This window comes from Mustela lutreola, chromosome 15 (assembly GCF_030435805.1).
Source record: "Mustela lutreola isolate mMusLut2 chromosome 15, mMusLut2.pri, whole genome shotgun sequence".
Classification (NCBI taxonomy): Eukaryota; Metazoa; Chordata; class Mammalia; order Carnivora; family Mustelidae; genus Mustela; species Mustela lutreola.
Window position 1 is genome coordinate 40,898,363 of NC_081304.1, and position 21,712 is coordinate 40,920,074.

General features: G+C 53.3%; 1 protein-coding gene, 1 long non-coding RNA gene and 1 other non-coding gene across 3 annotated transcripts in view; all 3 read right to left on the bottom strand.

Annotated features, from left to right (window-relative positions):
* RAB11FIP4 (RAB11 family interacting protein 4) overlaps positions 1–13,619 on the bottom strand; it is a 116,862-nt gene extending 103,243 nt beyond the window's left edge. Inside the window, exon 1 of the mRNA XM_059147641.1 lies at positions 13,446–13,619. Within this exon, the coding sequence (XP_059003624.1) occupies positions 13,446–13,604 (159 nt within the window). The 5' untranslated portion in view covers positions 13,605–13,619. The remainder of the gene's footprint in view (positions 1–13,445) is intronic.
* Positions 13,620–15,603: 1,984 nt separating this feature from the next.
* LOC131816304 (uncharacterized) lies at positions 15,604–16,621 on the bottom strand. Its single transcript, XR_009348006.1, has 2 exons — positions 16,475–16,621; positions 15,604–16,168 (listed from the first exon to the last, which is right to left on the bottom strand). It is a non-coding gene; the product is annotated as an uncharacterized LOC131816304 (long non-coding RNA).
* Positions 16,622–19,639: 3,018 nt separating this feature from the next.
* On the bottom strand, positions 19,640–19,712 carry TRNAK-CUU (transfer RNA lysine (anticodon CUU)). The gene has a single exon. It is a non-coding gene; the product is annotated as a tRNA-Lys (tRNA).
* Between the last annotated feature and the right edge of the window lie 2,000 nt (positions 19,713–21,712).

Consider the following 21,712-nt stretch of genomic DNA (forward strand, 5'->3'; position numbering starts at 1 on the left):
TGCCCTTCCCCCTGCTCATGCTCTCTCAAATAAATAAAATCTTTTTTTTTTTTTTTTAAGATTTTATTTATTTATTTGACAGACAGAGATCACAAGTAGGCAGAGAGGCAGGCAGAGAGAGAGGAGGAAGCAGGCTCCCTGCTGAGCAGAAAGCCTGATGCAGGACTTGATCCCAGGACCCTGAGATCATGACCTGAGCCGAAGGCAGCGGCTTAACCCACTGAGCCACCCAGGCGCCCTTCAAATAAATAAAATCTTAAAAAAAAAAAAAATCCTGGGGCGCCTGAGTGGCTCAGTGGGTTAGAGCCTCTGCCTTTGGTTCAGGTCATGATCCCAGGGTCCTGGGATGGAGCCCCGCATCGGGCTCTCTGCTCTGCAGGGAGACTGCTTTCCCTCTCTCTCTCTGCCTGCCTCTCTGCCTACTTGTGATCTCTCACTCAGATAAATAAATAAAATCTTAAGAAAAATAAATAAATAAATAAATGAAAATCCCAAGTGGGTTAAATATTTGTACAAATTGGGAGGTTTGGAAAGAAGGCAGCTCATTTATTCTTGCTAGTGATGGGAAGTAAGTTCCTAACACTGTGGGGGAGGAAGAATTTCCTCTGCCCTTCAAGATCCTTCTGGCTAGACTAAAAATCAAATTGACATGAGACAGATTAACAGGAGAAAATCAAATTTCATTTTGTACTTATGGGGAACCCACATAGACATGGGAATTCCAAACACAGTCAGGCAAAATGAGGTGTATAGTCATCCTGAACTGAGGAGAGAGGGGTAAGGGTCTGGGGCTTCAGAGGGAGGAAAAGAATCTCATAAGAAGATGAAAAAGAGTAAATGTTTGGTAAACAAATGTTTGGGCCACTCAGAAACAATGAGACTGTGAGGATTTTGATCAAAAAGGCCTTGTCAGGGCGCCTGGGTGGCTCAGTGGGTTGAGCCGTTGCCTTCGGCTCAGGTCATGATCTCCGGGTCCTGGGATTGAGTCCCGCATCGGGCTCTCTGCTCAGCAGAGAGCCTGCTTCCCTCTCTCTCTCTCTGCCTGCCTCTCCATCTACTTGTGATTTCTCTCTGTCAAATAAATAAATAAAATCTTTAAAAAAAAAAAAAAAAAAAAAGGCCTTGTCAGATTCCTCCCTGTCTACCATCCTCAGTTTGTATAATAATGTAGTTCACTGTGGTGATAGGGAGACAAGATCCTCTATCCAAATTCTTTTTAGGTGATCAGGGGGAAGTAAAGAGCTTTTTCTGAATCTGCTGAGCTTTGATTGTCTTTTAACTCTAAATAATCTTCACGCCAAAGTGGCCTACATGGGGCAGCCTGCCCTTGGCCCCTACACTACTAAGAAAATGACAAATACCATTAGAAAGAAAGCAGATAGGATATAATTGAAGAAAGAAATATTCAAATGTAGGGAAATTTTCAGGTAATAAAATGTGGTCAATAAATTACAAAAGGAAAGCAACGTTAAGAAAAAAAAATAAGACAAACAGTGCTGAAAAAATGTAAAAAAACAATTAAAAAATATAAAGATCAGGGCAGGGCACCTGGGTGGCTCAGTGGGTTAAGCCTCTGCCTTCAGCTCGAGTCATGATCTCAGGGTCCTGGGATCGAATCCCACATCGGGCTCTCTGCTCAGCGGGGAGCCTGCTTCCCTCCCTGCCCCCACCTGTCTCTCTGCCTACTTGTGATCTCTCTATCTCTGTCAAATAAAAATAAAATCTTAAAAAAAAATAAAGATCAAAACAAAAGTTCCTCTTGATTAAACAACATCAAACTGTCGTTGAGATGGACACAACAGTTTATGCAGAAGGAAAGACCAAGAACCAAAAGCAACATGGACAAACAGCAAACTCTCCGTAGTGATAAAAAATGAACACATATATGAGTTTGAAAATGCTATTACATATTACATACCCATTAAACCGGCGGAAATGGATTTAAAACAATACTCAGTGTTGTTGTTGATAGGGAGAAGTAGGCACCCTCAGGCAAATCATATCCGAGGCTGGGGAGGGCAGGGAAGGGGACAGACAGGGAGAAACTGATGACCAGACCATTGGACGGCCCCAGAAAGGGGGACCATGAGCCCAAATGCTTCTGCCCAGACAAGTGGGCAAATGGGCTCTTGACTCCACCCACTCACTCAGTGTCTGGGACACGGTAGCAGATGTCTTCTGGCCCTACCCACTCAGAGTCGTGTTTCGAGAAGCCTACGGCAGAGGCCAGTCCTCTCGCTGGCAGCCAGGCACCAGGCTGGGAACGGAGTCCAGGCAGGCTGGGACCCTGGGGACAGTTGGTGTTACTGAGGGAGGCCAGCTCAGTGTGGGGTGCAGGTGTCAAGTTTAGGGGGAGGCCCCAGGACTCTTCCCTCTGGCACCCCCCACCGCCTACTCTCTTGGGGCATCACCCGCAAGCAAAGCTCCCTTTGGGCTCCACTCTTCCTCTACCAGCTCAGGGGCCAGGGGATGGCTGGCCAGCCCAGGTACCTCTCCAGGGGGGCCAGGCTCAGTGAGCTGTGCAGAGTGGATGCAAGTCTGTGGAAACACTGAAAGTGGCTGGTGGGTGGACCAACCCTAGGGCCAGGCTTAAGCAGACAGGTGACATGATTCCCTTGGGGACTCTGGCCCAGGAAATAGCATTAAAGGGAAAGGAGCCAAACAGCTCCTACACACGGGTCACAGCCACATCTGGGTCACTGCCAAGGGCACAACGTGAACAGTAAGGTAAAAAAAATACAATTTGGTGCTGGTGACCCTTCTTGTCCTATAAAGTTGACGACAATATTTGGAGCCTTTTTGTTTTTGAGATAAACAGCAGCTGTCCTAGGAGGGACCCCTGAGGGTGAGGGCAGGCCTCACAGGCCACGTGAGCCGTGCAGGTGTGCAAACATCCTTGAGCTGCGCTTAGACCCCATCCCCCAGCCACCTAAAAGGAGGGCCCAGGACACACGTGAGATGACGCTCTCTCCTGTTCATCAAGCACAGCACCGCGAAGTCCAGGGGACAGCCCGGGAGGCACCCTCGGACCCTCCCCTTCTCTCCATCTCCTCGTCCCCTTCCTTCCCGCGCCTGCACGGAGGCAGTAGCTTCCACGTTGGCCGCCTTTCCCTCGGCTCAGGCTACCACAGACGGGTTTGTCTGAAACACAGCAGAGCTACCTTATCCCTCTGTGCCCCCCTCTTCAATATTTCCTCCCCCGCCTCCCGCCCCGTCTGGCCCCCACTGCCTGGCAGCTCGGTCCCTCTCCCTCTGGCCATCCATCCCACCCAGCAGGTGTCTCTCCTGGCACAGCCATCCTTCCCATCTGGACTCACCCCACCGTCACCCCTGGGATGCTTTCCTGTCCCCAGGCAGAGTGAGTCTCCTGTCTTCACAGGCAAGCCCTGCAGGACGAGTCTCCAGCGCTGCCTGGGGTGGTAAGGGGAGCCCTGACTTCCCTCAGAGAATGCCCCCCTGACACCCACACCCAGGGCGGAGTCCCTCAGGGAAGGAACCCTATCCTAATCACCAGTATGCCCTCTAGCCCCCAACCGGCCTAGAGCAGGTGCCCAAAACAATCCCTGAAAGAATGAAAATGGACAGCCCACCCCGAAAACTGACTTAGTGGTAACAGTGATATGAACGAATACTTACGACATCTACTCTGTGTCATGGGGTTAAGAGCTCGATAGTATCAAGCTCTTATGGGTGCCATATGCCTTATGGGTGTGGCTGAGCCAGTGGGAGGTTGGGTAATGTTAATTCTTGCAGCTGGAAAGTAGATCAGCGCCCGAAGTCTGCGTCCTCACCGAATGTGAGAGTGGCCTAGCCCGAATGGAGATGCTGAAGGGACATGGATGCATGGGGAGCAAAAGGAGGTCAAGGCTGGCTGGGGCCACAGGGCCTTGGTGACCAAGAAGATGAAGGAGCCTGGAGAATGGGGACAGGGCACAGGTGGGTGTCCTGATGGGAGCCCGGCCCCGGCCCCTGCCCTATGAGCCTGGTGGGGCTGCAGAGGATGGAGGAGGGGCACCTGGCAGGAAACCCACGTGAAGCAGTGGAGATGCGAGATTTGCCAGCCCTAAAACCTCAGTTCTGGCTGCTACCTGCCCTCCCATCACAGCCAAGGCAGCCCGGCTTGCAGGGCCCACTCGGGGCTCCCCACAGCAGCCCCCGCCGCCCTGCAGATTACAGATCTGCTTCTAATTATGGCTCCGGCCAGGTGCTGCTCCAGCCCCTGAACTGAGGCCACCCCCAATTTAGAAAGCCAGACAAAGCCTTAGATTTGAGGTTTCTCCAATGTCAAATTTCTGAAACTCCAGTCGGGTCGTTCTCCCCGGACCCTGACCGTGGAAGAATGTGGAGGTGCTAAGGAGGCCGTGTGAGAGCTTGACGGACCTGGGTTCCTGTGCCAGCCCCTCCACTTACTGTGGGACTCTGGGCAACTCCCTTCACCTCTCCAGTTCTTAGGGCTGTATTCCAGAATGAGAAAGAACGAGAGCTAAGAAGGCAGACTGCACAGATCATCTCCCCCTCCCTTCCAACCACAGAGATGTCACTAGTGGCTGCAGGAGAACGTCTGGCAGGGAGGCCCATGCCTGGAAAAGTACCAGGCAGAGGAAAGCAGTCAGAGGTGCACGCTAGGATGGAGAGCAGGAGGGATGCCAACAAGGGTCATGGCGTAGAGAAAGAATGCCAAGAGGCACCCTGCTGGTCTTTCCACCTTATCTCCAGTTCTCAGAATATGACCCCCCTTTTACAGATAAGGAGACAGGTCCATCCATCATCATAAGCACCTTTGCAATAACCTAGGTTTTTGCAACTTACAGTAAGGCCTCAGCCCTCTCCAGACTCAGTACCCAATGCAGGAAGTGAGAAATCAAAACCAGCTAGCTCCAAAGCGGGTCGGAAGCGGGAGGGTGTCGCTGCCCATCCACAACTCCATAAGGTCACCAGCTGGCCCCAGCCCTCACCCTCCATGTCCTGGCGGAGCCTTTTCCCCATACGGCCACATGTCACTCCCTGAAAATGCCAGTCCCCAGCCCTGGCGTGGCGGACACTTGGAAATGCTGGTTGGACGGTGAATGGACAGGCAGCGGAGGCTGGTGGAAAGGTGGGTGAACAGATGGATGGACAAAAGGAAGGCCGTGTGACCAACGGGTGAGCGGATGGGTCGATGGCAAGGCAGCTGTTCGGACGGTTGGATGAGCAGGTCCCCGGCCTGCATGTGCACGTGGGTGCCCTGTCAAAGGTGCAGGTGGACGGTTCAATGGATGGGGAAAGGGAGGGATGAGCAAAAGACTGGAGCTCTAGGACACAAAAACCTCAACTCACTGTGCGAAAGAGGACTCAGCCAGAGACTTGTCAGGACAGAACGGGCTTGCCTAGGAAGGCAGTGAGGCACCCACTCTTGGAGGAGCTGTTCTAGCCACACAGGCACTGAGTGCACTCCAAGCCCCCCCCCCCTTTGGTTTTTGTTTTGGTATAAATCAGTCCTCTATTTACTTGTCTACCCTGCCCAGGTGTGTACTGGACTTAGATCGGGATCTTCCTGGGGACAGCAGCCACCAGAGGCTGATGCGCAATCAATTTGCCTGCTTCTGGAGGAAGCTGGGCATCTCCCTTGAGTGACCCCAGGGGTGGTGGGGTGGTGGTCCTAAGGTATGTCTCTGGGGGTGGGCCCCTAAGGATCAGAAGATGCAGGGGGTGGGGGAACAGCATAGAGCCCCAAGTCTCATTAGGGGATGGCTCCAGGCAGGGTCCACTGGAGGGGGCCGGCAGTCATGTCGACAGCACGTTCAAGCAATGAGCTATGGCACTGGTCAGCTCCTACCCTGTGCAGGGAGGAGCCCTCAGATGGACCGGCGGGCCGATGAGCAGTCGGCCTCCCGGATAGAAGATGGTGAGACGGGAAGATAAGATGTTCAAGCGAGCCCAGCAGCGGCCCTGGGGCCCCAGCCTGTGTCTGTCCTCTAAAGGGGGGCTGAACCACACCTGAAGCAGGTCCTTCCCTCAGAAAGCGTCTCTGCTGTGGGCAGTGGGACAGAAGGCGTGGGGGGTGAAGGGGAGGGAGGAAGGCAGGGAGGCAGGGGCTGGCCAGCAGGAGCAAGCCTGAGGCGCATTTCTTGGACTCATCTGGCCCGGCGTCGGCAAGCCAGGCACATCTCCTGACTCCTCACCCAGCCTGCCTCCTGCTTTCTTCTTCCCCAGCCAGCAAATTCTCAAAATTCTCCCCGTCTCTCACACCCTACTTCCCGCGGGCTCTTGTCTCCAAATCCAGCTGCTTCTCTCCTGCTGCTGCTGCCCTGCTCGGTGCCTCCAGCACCTCTCGCCCAGCCCGGCTCCAGTCTCTCCTTTTGCCTGCCGCATCTCTAACCTCCAGGTCTGCTCCTGCCTCTGCGTGGGTCAGCCACCTGCAGACATCTGCGGGGGCAGCTGGTCCCCCACGTCATGCTATGTTCCACCTCCATGTCCCCGTGTGACGGGAGAGGCATCCCGCAGTCATTCTAGGGGTAAAAATCTTCCTTTGGGGTGGCGCCTGGGTGGCTCCGTCAGCTAAGTGGCTGCCTTTGGCTCAGGTCATGATCCTGGGGTCCTGGGATCAAGTTCCACCTCAGGCTTCCCTGCTCAGTGGGGAGCCCGCTTGTCCCTCTCCCTCTACCTCTCCACACGCCGTGCTCTTTCTCTCTCGCTCACTTGCTCTTTCTCTCTCTCTCTCTCTCAAATAAGTCTTTAAAAAAAAAATCCTCCTTTGGTTTTGTCTCCGTACTTTGTTTCTTCCTTGTGCCTCACACCACCTGATGGCCATTTTTACGTCCTTGCCTGTCTCTCTGGCTCCAGGCCACCCTGGTTTCCCAGTGCCTGGAAGAGTTTTGGCATATAGTAGCCACGCAAAATGTTAATGGAGAGAAAAAAAATTTTTTAAATCCTGGAAACATATATTAAGACAACCTCCACATCCAAAAGGTATTTCCATTAAGACAACGCTATAAAAATTTCAAGGCTTTCACCCAAACTGCATGTGTGTGCGCGTATGAGGAGACAGCGGTTAACGCACTCGTGACGCTCATTCTGTTTCCAGGTCAGCAGGCATTTCCCCCATCCCTCCTTAGCCCCACTGGCCCAGCTCTAGCTGTCATTCTGGGCTGGCCGTCAGCCTCCCGTTCTGTGCCAGTGGGATGGCTCAGGGCCTGGGGTGGAGCTCACTGCTGGCAGGTTGGGCCCACAGGGCCCATGGGAGCAGGAGGAAGAGGATCCCCCTTCCTTTGTACACTTACTGCAGGGTCTGGCAGGAACCTCGCCTGCCAAGTCTGTGAAATGGACCCAGGAACGCGGGTACTCCAGCTGGCACCAAGTTGCACAGGGTCAGTCACCAGCCCCGAATCTGCACTGTCCTCCAAGACCCGTGCAGGGGGCAGGGGACCTCCTCTCCCCCGGCCCAGGGGAGGAGGAGGGATCTCTCAGCCATCTGCCCCCCTACCCACCAGGATCCCGGGGCCCCCCTCTCACCCCACCATCCCGGGGAGGCATGCGGGGACCCTCGGCCACAGGCGAAGCACTGCTCCCTGGGGCCTTGTTTCCACACCCTGCACTCCTTTCTCCTTCTTTGCTTCTTTGGTTCTCTCCCTGGAGCCGGGAAACATTCCTGGACCTCAGAGTTGGGGCCAGGTCTGACCGCCATCCTGCCTGCCCAGGCTGGTAATTCGGGGAACCACGTGGGAAAGGGGTAAATCCTACTTCACAAGGTGAAGGCCCAGCACCCAGAGGGAGCTCGGACTCTCCAGCTGCTGGAACTACACTGATGGCACGGCTTGCTGTTTGGGAGACCCAATTCTAGCCCCTGTTGGGCACCCGACCACATCTGCCCACAAGCAAGTCCTCCGCTACCTGGAGCTTTCTTCTTCTCTGGAACCCAGTATCTGGGGAAGGAAGCTCGAACCCACAGAGGTGCGCCCTGTGGACGCGGCCACTTCAAGGGTGTCTGATGAGAGGGACCAGCCCGCAGGGCTGTCTTCACACGCCCCTCCTCCCAGCAAGCCAGACAATGGTGCCGGCAGGTCAGAGGCCTGAGGGTGCCGCACCCCAGCTAGGGCTTGTCCCCCTTCCCCCATTCCTAGAGCTCGGTCCCTTGCACTCGCCCCTCATGCCTGAGGGACCACACTCTCTATGGAGCACCCAGCAGGAGCAGAAGCACAGGAAAAGAGAAGGTCTCTCTGGCCCACTCCTGTTCTGCTCCCCCCTCATGGGCCACAGATGCCCCACCTGTTCTTCGAAGCTCAGAGGACCTAGGCCTTCCTTCTGGTCTGTGGGCTCTGCCATCTGAAGCATGTCCCCATTAGGGTGAGGCACATAAAGGGGGCCTATTCACCAATAAAGCCTTGAATCATTCCCTTCAAAGCTTTGAATCATTCTGGGGGGCCTCTGCCGACTCTGCCTGCCACTCCTGCCCAAGTCCAGACCCTCCTCTTCCTCTCTGACCGTATGTCACAGTCTTCTGCTAGAGCCAGCCTCTGTTCTCAGGCACATGTCTGATCATGCTGCCCGGCATCTCCCACTGTCCTCCGAGAATGGCTGAACCTTTCCTGAACTGGCTCCTCTCTTCCTATCCCTTCCCTACCTCCCAAGCTCCAGCCACAGATACGGCAGACAGGGCTGCTTCTTCCCCAGCAGTCAATCCCCTCTCCTGGGCAGAACTCAGTTTTAGTTCAGGAACCCCCTGCCCCTAGCAGCCCACAAACCTGGGATGGGTCCCCCGAACCCCACCCAGGGCTGGCTCCCGAGGAGTCTTGTCCTGCCCCAACCCTCCAACCCCTCTGCCAGCTCAGAGATCCAGGCAGCACCAGCATGGCTCTCGTGGTGTCGTGAGTGTGGGGGGACTGAGGGAGCCCCATCAGGACACTTATTTCATCTCCTGCCCAATACGAACGAGGAGCCCCATGTCCCAGTAGCTTCTGGCCATAGTTGGGGCAGCAGCAAAGAAGGGGGAAATTATAGAGTAGTCCTAGTTGGCTAAAGCTGACTTACCCCGCTGAGACAATGAACAGCACCCTTTTGGACACTGGTCCCCATTCCCAGCAGGAAGGACAAGCCCATGGTTCAGAGGAGCTGGTGCTGTGTTAACAGAGGGCAGAGATGCCACTCAACTACTTTTGCTTCCAATCTTTCTAGCAAGAAGGAGGGTCTTTGAACTGGAAAAAGGACAAGAATGTATGGCAGGGAGTGTATCCGTCTCTGGCTGCTTTCAAGGTCCTCTCTCCTCAGAGTGCTGGACGGTTTGCAAGAGGAGCTGGCCAATCCGAGCCAAACAAGGAGGCCGCGCTGAGAGCACCCCAGACTAGTCCCAGACCTTGACCTCAATCGCAGAGAACCCCTGGCCCAGAACAGCCTCGCAAAGGCGCATGCCAGTGTTTCAAAGACAGTCATAACAAGAGCAGCAGCAGTCCTGACCGTGTGCCTATCCACAGACCCCGGACTAAGCACATCCCATGGGTGCTGGTCCAAGTTCCACCATAACCCAATGGAATGGGGACTATTATCATCCCCACTTTATGGATGAGTAAACAGAGGCTGAGAAAGGTTAGGGAAGATAAAAAAGCAAGACATAAGAAGCCAACATGGGGGTGCCTGGGTGGCTCAGTGGGTTAAAGCCTCTGCCTTCGGCTCAGGTCATGATCCCAGGGTCCTGGGATGGAGCCCCGCATCGGGCTCTGTGCTGAGCAGGGAGCCTGCTTCCTCCTCTCTCTCTCTCTCTCTCTCACTCTCTTTCTGCCTACTTGTGATCAATCACTGTCTGTCAAATAAATAAATAAAATCTTAAAAAAAAAAAAAAGAAGCCAACATGGTTTCGAACCATAGTTCCACGTACTTGTCATAATTTTCCTGCTCTCATATATTAGGGACTTTCAGAATTTGAACAGTGGTGTTTCCCCTCATCTCTGCATTCTTTAAAAGGTCAACCTTTGTGTCTCAATTTCAGGTACTCATGTTTTTATCCAATTTTCTTTTCTTCTCTTTTATACTATGATTCCTAAGCCAATAAATCAGGGGGATGCCAGAGGCCAACCTTCTATATACATAATACCATTACTAATTCAAGTGTGTACTTTTTTCAGACTTCCTTAGTTTTTATCTAATATCCTACCCTTATTCCAGGATCCCACTTGCATTATATTTAGTTATGTCTCCCTAGGCTCCGTGTGGCTGTGACAGTTTCTCAGACTTTCCTTGGTTTTGATGACCTTGACAAATTTGAGGAATACTGATAAGGTGTTTTGCAGAATATCCCTCAGTTGGGGTTTGTCTGACATTTTTCTCGTGACTAGATGGGGGTTATGGGTTTGGGAAGGAAGACCACAGAGGTAAAGTGCCACTTATGACATCACATCAGGGGTACACCCTGTCTACATAACTTATCACTGTTGATGTTGACCTTGATTGTGTGGCTGAGGTAGTGCTTCTCAGGCTTCTCTGCTGGCAAGTTACTCCTCCCCACTTTCCATACTGTGCTCTTTAGAAGGGGGTCACTTGAACATCTGACACTTCACTTACAGGGTGGGGACTTACGCTCTACCTCCTTGATAGGGAATTACCTATATAAATGATTTCTTTTATATGGGAAAGTCACCTAGTATTTATTTATTCATTCATTCAACCATTTACTTATATTAGTATGGCCTCATGGTTGTTGTTTTTTAATACTTCACAACCTAGTATATTTTGATGTGTGCAAAGGATTCTGGCATCCATGGTGTTCTGGGTGGTAGTTGGTAAAATGTGGGTAACCAACTCTGAGAGGTTCACCGAACCCCCATATCTAATAAACAGCAGTTTTCCACCGTTGAACACCAGTAGGTTGGGGAATCACCACCTAATTTTTGAACAAATGAAATAGAAACCGCTCAAGCACATAGAATTTTGAAGGGATCCCTACCTGTGGAGAAATTACTTTCCTCCCTTGTAGTCAGTAAGGCAGCAAAATGTTTGTCTGTGGGTCTCAATCAACAATACAGGGTGAGTAGAACGGCCCCTACTAGGCCCTGTCCGTGGTCCTGCCCTGTGTTTACTATCAGCCTGCAGACTCAGACATAAAGCACCTGCTTCTCCAACCAGCAGGCAGCATAGCATTTGAGAGTGTCAGAGGTAGGAATTTAAATTCTATTGTCTAATTCAATGGGATGAAATGAACAAGATGAAATTTAATAGGAATAAGGGCCAAGTAGCAGGTTTCAATTCAAGAAATCACTGACACAGACAAGAGGCCTGATCTCTTCAACAACTCAGAATTATTAAAAAGATAATTCCTTTTTTAGAAAAGGAATTGCAGTAGAGTGGAGAAGCCTAAGGGTCCCAACAACTCAGGCATCGCACAGCTCAAGAGAGAGGAAACTGGTTTAAACAAAACAGCAAAAATTGACATTTTGGGGCCAAACAGGGAAATGTGAAGAAGGTCTGCATGTTAAATGAGATGAAAATTTACTGAAGCAGAAAGTGCTGATCATTTACTGGAAAAAAAAAATCAGGTTACAAAACAGTATGCACAGCATGATCTCATTTTATGAGGCAAATCTACATACAGGCATAGAAGCAGGGCTGGAAGGATGTGACCAAGGTGTCACAGCAGAACTGCTTGGGAGATGGGAACATAATACTTTTACGTTTGCTTGCTCATATTTCTAATTTCCTACTGTGCATATAAACCACTTCTGTAATAATATAAGATTATGCTATAAAAGGAAGGAAACTGTGACCCTTCTACATGATTGAGGGGAATCCTGGTGTGGCAGAGGTTTCTAAGAAAGATCCTTGGGGGCTATGGGTGCCAGAAAGACAATATGAATGGAAAGTGTGGTCCACCATGCAAAAGGCAGACTCACCTTGAACCACCTGCTGTTGTGTTAGGTGCTGGAATGGGAGCAGTCCTGCAGTTCTCCTGACCCAAGCCCTCTGTGCTATTACTAGGAAAACTGAGTCACACAATTAGTAGATGGCAGCTCCAGGGCCATAAGCCTCAGATCTGGCCCCTGCTGGTCATATGGAAATGGCTGGCGCTTCAGGAAAGGGGGGATTCAACCCAGAGGAGTAAAAATGGGAAGGAGTGGATAGGAAGGAGTGAAGGGGGCAGGAGAGCTCTTTTCAGGTATTTAAAGGCTGCCCCATAGAAGAGAGACCCATGTGCGGCCCAGTGCCAAATGGTAATGACTCTGTGACAAGTGGGTTTGGCTCTAAGAATGCAGGAGGGAGAAGTTTCCAACAACAGTAGTGGTCCAGCTCGGGGATAAGGTGGTGGTGCCTGCTGGGGACTCAGGTGGCCTCAGAGGGCGCTGCTGTGAGGGTTTGCCTACGGGGAAGGGGAAGAATCACGACGGATGCAGGAAATGTGGGCTCCAACAGGAACCACAGCACTGAGCTGCCTGGGACAGGGTACCTGGTTCTCAAACTTGATACCTGCCTCATCGTCTTTCACCTACTGCTCCCAAACCCTGGCCATAGAAGGGGGCTATGGACAGATGATTATCTCTCATCTCCCCTCCACTGGGTGACAGAGAGGCATGGGTCCGATCTAACCTCATCCTGGCTTCTCCTGTGGACTAGGCCTGAGGTGCTCCAGGAACAGAATACCAGTCAGTGGCCCGCATGACGCTCTGGGCCCCCATACTCCCCATGCAGAGCCTGAGGCCTTAAGTGGCCTTGGAAACTCACTAGGCAGGGCTTCTGTTCCCCGGAAAAAACCGGAGCATGTCAGAGTGGGCAGTGACAGGAGGGTGGGAGCCCTGCCCTGCCTCCCAGACAGAGCCATCAGTCCCGGTGCCCATGGCACAAGAAGACACTAGCTGATGGGCGCATTTATTCATATTCCTCTGCCCACCCCTTCTGCCAACACCCACCCTCTGATTCTTGCCCTGCTAACAACCGACAGAACTCTTGCTTTTCCCAGATAGACGCGACCTACCACGGAGACACTCTGCAAGCTTGGCTCCAGCGGGCCTGCAGCAGCGAACACCGCCAGCTGCCAGCCAGGCCTGCCCATCCCAGCCCGAAGGAGGGTCACCAGGTCGTCATCCTTCCCTGTGCGGGTTGGGTGCCCCTAGTTGGCCCCTCCATCCCCTGGCTGAGGCCCAGCGGGGCGCACGCGCCAGCCCCCACCCCGCGTCCTGGTATTCCGTTCCCCCAGACCCGGGGCGGCCTGGAGGCCGGGTTCTGACAGCTCCTGCCCCCCCAAACATGGGTGGGTTCTCACACCCATCAGAAGGACCCGCACTGCGGGGGAGGGAAGGTGGGCAGGGAGGCCACCCTGAGCTGTGGGGGAGAGCAGGGGTCCCACCGGGGCCAGGGATTCGGGGGTGCCGGGGGGGACGGGGCACCCGCTCGGGCGGGGTTAGGGGCTGCCGCCGGCGGGGCCCTTCCTGGGCACGCAGAGGGGAGGGACGCTGGCGGGGCCCGGGGACGCGGCGCGGCGCCCTTACCTCCTCGCCTTGGCCGAAGCGCAGCCCCAGCGCCGCGACGCGCTCCACGCGCAGGAAGCCGTCGGGGTCGCGGCCGCACACCTCGAACACCTCGCGCAGGCGGCGCACGGAGCGCAGCAGAGCCGCGGGGGCGCCCGCCCAGCCCGCGCCGCCCGCCATCCGGCCGGCCCCGCGGCTAGCCCAAGCGCCGCGCCGCCCGCCGTGGCCGCCGCAGCCAGCCTCGAGCCGCCGCCATCGCCGCCGCCGCCGCCGCCGCCGCCGCGCGCCCTCCGGGCTGCCCGCCCGCCCGCGCGCCTCTGCGACGCGCAGCCTCCGCCCGCCGGCGGCCGAGCCGTGTCAGCGGCGGCAGCGCCGCAGCCCCGCGCTCCGGGCGGGCGGGGAGGGGCGGCGGCGGCGGCGCGGCGCGGCGCGGCGCGGAGGCTGCAGACAAAAGGAGCCGCGCTTTCCTGGGGCAGGCCACCTCTGCACCGCCGACTCGGTTTCCCTCTGTACCCAAAAACCGGAGGAGGGCGCGCGGCCCGGTGCCCCGTAACTCCTCGGTGCCCGAAGGCCCCGCCCTCCTGGAAGAATGCAGAGGTGAGGCCCAGGTCCCGCGGTCTCTCTTCTCTGCCCTCTGCGCCCCCACCCGCCCATCCTCGCGCCCCGGGTGGGTGCCTAGCGGGCCCGAGCGCTCTGGAGGTGTTTGGTGTTTCCTACGGGAGCATCCAGTTGTTAGTTACATTCATCCTGGAGGAAGCGGATGAACCCAGAGAGGTTGAACTACTTACCCTAGGCCACACAGCGTGTGAGAGGCAGGGCTAGGACTGATACCCAGACCAGACCAGGGTGCACCTCGACTACTCCATCCTCCTAACCGGTGTGCTGCCTCTCCAGGCTTTGAACCACACAGCTGTCCCTAACAGCGCTTCTGGAGTCAGGTCGCTGCTGGAGAAGGACTTGCTGACCCCAGCCCCACCTGGGGGCCCTGCAGGATCTGGCCTGCCTCCTCTCCCCGCTCTGCCTCATTGTTCAGTAGGCCAGGCCCCTGTGGCACCAGAGAGACTAGCATGCCAGAGCTGGAACCTTAGGTGGAGGGCCTTGCCCCAGGGCAGCAAGAGGCCCCTTTGAGGGAGCAGTGAGCAAGAAGACCCAGGGCCTCTATCCTCTCTTCCTCTTTCTCCAGGTGATCCGACTCCCCAGGAGATTTCCAACATCTGCCTCAGTAGGCCCATCTGGGAAATACGCATGGAAGGAGCAGTGGGGGTTCCAGCCCGTTCTCTAGGGAGAAGCCTCAACAGGCTTCAGCTTCTCCTGTCTCTCCTCATACCTGTCCTAGAGCATCACAGTTCCCTCCTGCCTCCTTCTGCCTGGGGCACTCCTCACTCCTACCTCCTCCCCCAGCCACTTCCTCAGACCCACTCCCATCCTTCCAGATTCCCAGGAAGTGGCATGGCACCTCCTGCAGGAAGCCTTCCCTGACCACCTTCCCTCACCTTGACTACCTCACCCCTCTGCTCCTAGAGCATTCTGTACAGATACCGAGGAGACACCCTACAGATGGGAATAAGTCTGTGGGGAGGGTCAAGTGGGTTAATCTATGTAAATGTCAGTCTCCAGGTAGTAGGTGCTAGCTATTGTGACTATCCTTGTGTCTCCTTCTCCCGCTACTTATCAAGAGAACACTTGGGAATGGCTATGAAAGGTCCCTGAGGGCGGGGACTGTGTCATTTCTCCATTTTCTAGCTCCCAGCTCCTAGCACCATGCCTAACCCATGCCGACACACACAATTAAGGTCCGCATTGGAATAAACTGAGGAAGAAATGGGCAATTGTGGTGTGGTAGGCTGGAAAATAACCCCTGCAGGTAGTCACATCCTCATCTCCAGGACCTGTAAATGATCCCCCTACCGGAAAAAGAGTCTTTGCAGCCAAGATTAATTTAAAGATCTGGAGATATATCCTGGGTTATCGAGCTGGGTTCTAAACACAGTCACACCTATCCTATAAGAAAGAGGCCGGGGCACCTGGATGGCTCAGTTGATTGGCCATGTGGCTCTTGATTTTGGCTCAGGTTGTGTGCTCTTTCACTCTCTCAACTGAATAATTTTTAAAAATCTTAAAAAAAAAAAAAAAAAAAGAGGCAGAGGGAGATGTGACACAAACAGGAGAGAAGGCGACGTGATAACACGGACCAGAGATCAGTGATGCAGTCGTAAGCCAAAGAATCTGGCAGCTACCAGAAGCTGAAGAGAGAAGGCAAAGAATCTTCCCTAGAGCCTTCAGAGCGAATGCGGCCCTTGATTTTCAGACTTCTGGCCACGGGAACAGTCACAGAATACATTTCTGTTGTTTTAAGCCACCTGGCATGTGGCAGTGTGTCATCATAGTGGGGGAATCCCACACAGCTGGGCTGGAGACCAAGTTCTGCTCTCTTCACCCCCTGATTCTGCATGACTTCACTCTGCCGAGCCTCAGTGTTCCTGCCTGTAGAGTGGGGACAGGAGTTCCTACCTCGCAGAGGTCTTGCAGATTTGAAATGAGAAAACGCACGTGGCTGCTGTTTGGGGTCCACCGTGGAGAGGTCTAGAACCAGTCTGAAAGGGGTTCTGAAAGGGAATTTCTGATTTTCCGGTAACTTGACTTCTTCATCCATGATGTGTGGAAATAGGGCAGGGTCCGGTTTCTTCTTGCTCTCAAGCTGCTGTTGTTTTTTGTTTTTTTTTTAACCATGAATAATTAGCGCTCTGGAAAGGAGGAAGGTGGTGTGAACTCACTTGCTTTTTTCACCTGGCCTAAAATATGCTTGGCCAGTAGAGACACCTGCCGAAGCAGCCGGCACTGGCTGGGGGTGCCAAGGGCAGGGGCGGGAGGCGCCCAGGCGAGCAGGGCATCTATAGAACTTGTCCTCCCTTGTCTGGAGGGGTGCCCAGGAAGCTGGTGTTCTCCCTCACTGTGGGGTGTCCACGCAGAAGCTTCCCCACCCCTCGCAAGGGAGCAGGCCCAACCGATTGCTAACCTTCCTTCCAAGATCCTAAGAAGAGCGCCCAAACCTTACTTATTCTTCCCAAGTGCGTTCCAAATCCTGTCACCTGCTGCGGAAATGGCTCCTAACAGTGGCTTCCGGCCGAGGGGCACCGGATCGGAATTCCTCTGGGGTCGGCTTCCAGCAGCAGGTCTCACCTACCGGAAGTCCGCTCCCCGCGGATCCGCACATTGCCCCGGTCCCAGCGCTCTCTGCTGCCCCCTACTGCAGGAGAGAAGAACTCCCAAGTCCGCCGCGGAAATCCGCAAACACCCTTGAACGTTGGACCCCAGCTGGGCCCTCTGTTCTGGAGGGCAGGAAGGCCCTCTACCATACTGTCGGTCCATTTCTGGAGCATGAGCCTTGACTGCAAGACACTGACGCAACACAGTCGATCGATGAAATGCCTGGCTAGTCTTAAGCATACCGTTCCCTCTGGCTGGAATGCCCTTCCTCTTCTCTCCGCAGCCGTCCCACAGAGGCCACCTCCTCCAAGAAGTCTTCCCTGGGTGAGTTGCCCTCACCGCTCTGTTGTTACAGAACTCCATGCAGACTCCCCTGGAGTGTTTTTGTGATGCTCCGTGATGCCCTGCCCATGTGCTGACCTTCCCCTGGCCAGGGCGCCAGGCCCTCCGCGTCTCTGATCTTCGGGACATTAAGGACAAAGGTATCATTCCAAGACCAAGAAGGGAGAGCTGACGCCAATGTCAGGGGCACACCCTCATCCGGGGGTTCTGGTGTGATTGTGTGCACGTTCACTCGTGTGTCTGATGTGCGTGTGTGTGCACACACTTACATGTATGTACTGTTAAAATACAGGTATACAGCCCTGGTGACCTCGCTGGACGGGGGTACCTTTGGATCTCCTTTCTTCTTTTGGGAAGACCCTTCCTCCGGCCTCTGAAGCAACACCAGCTAGCCCTTCCTGAGGCCTACTTCCTGCCGGGCGCTGGCAAGAACCAAGGGCTCTGAACCAGCTCTGCTTTCTCCAATGGCTCCAGGAGGACGCTTTTTAATTAACTCTATCTTCAGGTGAGGGAAATGAGGGGGCAAAGGGGGGCTGGGGGTGGGGTTTGAGGTAAACTGCTCAAGGTCACAGAGCTGGTACCTGTGAGAGCAGGGCTTGACTCTAAGCAGTGAGGCCTGCTTCCTCTCCTCTGCTTTTACTCCCTGATAGCACCCAAGTCTCTCTGTTTTCATCGAGAACCCCCCCCCCCGCCCCCCACCACAAGGTGTGCTCAGAGCCTCCAAGTGTCTTGGCTGGGGAGTCAGACCGAGAGCGAATGTGTCCCAGGGGACTTTGTCCTGCAGGTCTCAGAACACACAGAACAGCCAGGCCCAAGATCACAGCCTGGTGCTGTGATGGGTGCTGACTCCCGTGGGGGCCACCTGCTGACATCCTCTTACTCCCAGCATGTGGGCAGATACTCCGCACTGTTGGGAGTCTGGCAGGCCCGTCTTGGACTCCTGCTGCTTTTCATGGGAGGTATGTGACAGGAAGGCCCCGGGTACAGGTTTCTGGGACAACTGGGTGACTCAGATCATCTCCCAGGGTCCTGGGTTTGAGTCCTACAGCAGGCTCCCTGCTCTGTGGGGAGTCTGCTTCTCCTTCTGCTCTTCCCCCAGACCCCCTCATGTTCTCTCTCTCAAATAAATAAAAAATCTTAAAAAAAAAAAAAAAAGGTACATGTTTCAGACTCAGAGGGCTTGGGGTCTACATCCTGTCTTGGCCACTTATGAGCCATGTGACCTTGGTCAAGTGACTTAACCTCAGTGTTCTTATCTCTAAAATGGGCTTCACCCACTGAGCGACTCAGGTGCCCCCTTATCTCTAAAATGGGGATAATCCTGTCTACCTCACAGAGTTGTAGAGACAAAATAAGAGCGGGCGTACCTTCCCACCTCAGTATTGTCACAAAATAGTGGTATAAACAGAGTAATGTTTGGTGCACACAGTGCTGTTGATCAGCTTTCTAGCTAATCATCATGTTGGAGTGGAGGCTCATGTCCCAAGGTGCCTGGAATATATATATATATATATATATTTAAGATTTATGTATTTATTTGAGGGGGGAGGGGCAGAGGGAGACAGAGTCCCAAACAGGCTGCACACTGAGGGCTCAGCTGGACACGGGGCTCGATCCCAAGACCCTGAGATCACGACCCGAGCCGAAGCCAACAGTCAGGTGCCCAACTGACTGCACCCCCCACGTGCCCCACAAGGTGCCTGGGATATTAACAAGGGCTCAATAAATGGGTAAATGGCAGGCAGTGTCACTGTGCTGATTCTTAGCTCCCCCTTTCGTGGAGCCCCTCGCTCCAGGGGATTATACACTCTGCTTTACGGAATTCAAATAGCCATGCACGTGTGATGCGCTTTGGCTAGCGAAATGTGGAGGAAGTATTGCTTACGGATAAGCTTAGGAGACCAACCATGGTTCTCCATGCCTCTTGTCCCCTGCCATGGGATTGGCGATGTCCCAGATGGATGCAGCTTGTCAGCCTGGGTCGTGGAATAAAGATGAGAAGTGGGTAAGATAGTTACTGAAGGGTGACTAGGCCCAGCCTGACTGCCCCGGGAGGAGGGATCCTGGTTATCCCAAAGGCCTGGTGATTGGAGAGCCAGAGACTGTCAGGATGGAGGATACCTGCCTGCTACTCCCTTTGATGCAAACTCACTCCTTGACTTTTGGGAAACCCAAAGTCTCAAAAGGAAAAGTGAGTGCCCAAGATCACAAAGCTTCTTGGTGACAGACATGGGACCATGGCCTAGGTGGCCTCTTGGTCCCCATCGGCATTCCTTCCCAAATGGAAGTGTTGGGGCAGGAGCTGGGGCAGGTGAGCCTGGAGGGACTGATGCAGAATCTCAGGCGTTGGGCTCAAGGCCCAGCTACAGACCCACCACCCCTACCCCAGAAGCTTGAAAACCGAAGAAAACAGAAATCTAAGGTGTCCTCGTTTTGCGGAGTACACCTCTGGGAGGGGAATGAGGGCTGGGAGCTGGACTGGACAAGCCAGGATCACTGAGATTTGGGGACACGAAGGCTGGGGGGGGGGGGTCAGGTTTCCTGCTGGGAACCCCACCGGCAGTGACACTGCACAGGAGGCACAGGAAGGTCACCTTGGGGTGGAGGCTTCCAAAGGCCTCTTGGGAACCAACTGAGGTGCAGTGGGTTTTTTCAGGTAAGCTCTATGCCCAGCGTGGGGCTCAAACTCACAACACTGAGATCAAGAGTCACATGCTCTACCGACTGAGCCAGCCAGGCCATGTTTAAAGGGGGCTCCAGCAGGAAGCCTGGCCTCCAGCAGGAGCAGCCCAAGGAGCAAAACAGCAAAGGAGCGAGAGGACTCCCAGGACTCAATCAGGCTGCCTTCCGGAAGAGAGACCCGATTCTCCCACGCTCCCTGCTGTTCAGGGGAGGTAAGAGCACGCCTTAGAAGAAGCATTGCTTTTCTAGACATCTATGTATAAACTATATGTATCAATGTATATGTATACACATATAAATGTAATTTGGGATCAGCCCTCATACGTGGTTTTTAAACTCTTGAGTCTATTGGAAGTTTTCCTTCAAATTTAAATTTATTTATTTATTTGGTCAGACAGAGCAAGCACAAACGGAGCAGCAGGCTGAGGGAGAAGCAGGCTCCCCACTGAGTAGGGAGCCCGAGGCGGGGCTCCATCCCAGGACCCTGGGATCATGACCTGAGCTGAAGGCAGAAGCTTTAACCCACTGAGCCATGCAGGCGTCCCTTTAAACCCATTTTTTAAAAAGATTGATTTAATTGGGTGAGAGAGAGAGAGAGCACAAGCAGGGGGAGGGGCAGAGAAAGAGAATTCCCAAGTGGAGTTCCCATTGAGCATGGAGGGGCTCGATCCCAGGACCCCAAGATCATGACTGAAGCCAAAATCAAGTGATGGAGGCTCAGCTGACTCCCTTTAAACCCATTTTAAAAGGCTGCATAAGGAGGCCCTGTCAGCTTTCAGAAAGTGCTGGATGAACGTAGATAATTAAGCCAACAATTGGCTGTGTCCAGGTGTTCTGGTCTTACAAATAATACTTTGATGGAAGTCTTAGCAGTCTGATTACTTGTTTCTCCTGCCTAGATTCCCAGATACAGGGTTACTGGGGCAAACAATGTGGATGTTTTTAAGGCTACTGGTAAAGAAAGGTGAGGTCAAGCACACAGGTAAGTCCATCACACTTCTCTCCTGACCAGCACCAAGTATTAGATATCTTGCTGATTTGACAGATGAAAATATTTCACTATTTCTATTGGCAATATTTTTCGCTATGAACTTTTCATTGTATAGTAATTAGCAATTGTACAGTGTTTCCTTTCTGTGGATTAGCCATTCATGTCCTTTGCCCATTTTTTTCTCCTTACATGGGCCTTTTCTTAAAGTTGATTTTAAGGAACTCTTTCTAATGAGAGCAATTTCTCAGTTTCTTGGCCTTTAAATTTTGGGCGTGAGTTCTTTGGACATGAGGACATTTTAAGCATAATCTTTAGGATTTTTCCCACTGCTTTTAGACTTATAAAGTCCTTCCCTGTTGTGAGAGTTTCGATGTTCATGGCTAACATTTCTAGCTGTCCTTCTGGACAGTGGGGAATAGCTTTTTCTGACCCTTATGATTTATTTTGTGGTGCAGTGTGCCAAGTTCTGGTGGTGTCTATGGGAAGTGATGGCACATCTGCCGTTGGGCCTACAACTGCTAATGCAGGACCCTTCAGATGCTGAGCTGTCCAAGCCGGTAGCCACATGTAACTACCCACATTTAATAACTGAGTTCCTCAGTCTCAATAGCCACATTTCATGGTTCTGACACCTGCGTGTGGCTGTGGCACCATGTCAGACAGTGTGTCTAATGGAACATTTCCGTTATTCCATGGAGTGACTGGGCCAGGCTTCCCTCTGCAGTCTTACCAGCCCTCTGTTGTGACGGCTGGGTTCTGTGGAGCCCTAGAAACTGGGTGAGCAGTGCCCCCTACCGACCAGTAGTGGACATGTAACAGGGTGGGAAGCTTTTGTGGCTTTGATGTCAATGAGATTTGGGGGTTACTGGTTTTTCTTTCTTTCTTTCTTTCTTTTTTTAACTATAGTATAATTAGGATGTTTTTTGCTTGTTTCGTTCGTTTTTTTAAATGAGATGCCTCTGATGTCTTTATTATTTAAAGATTTTATTTGACAGAGATCACAAGCAGGCAGAAAGGCAAGCAGAGAGAAAGGGGGAAGAAGGCTCCCTGCTGAGCAGAGACCCTG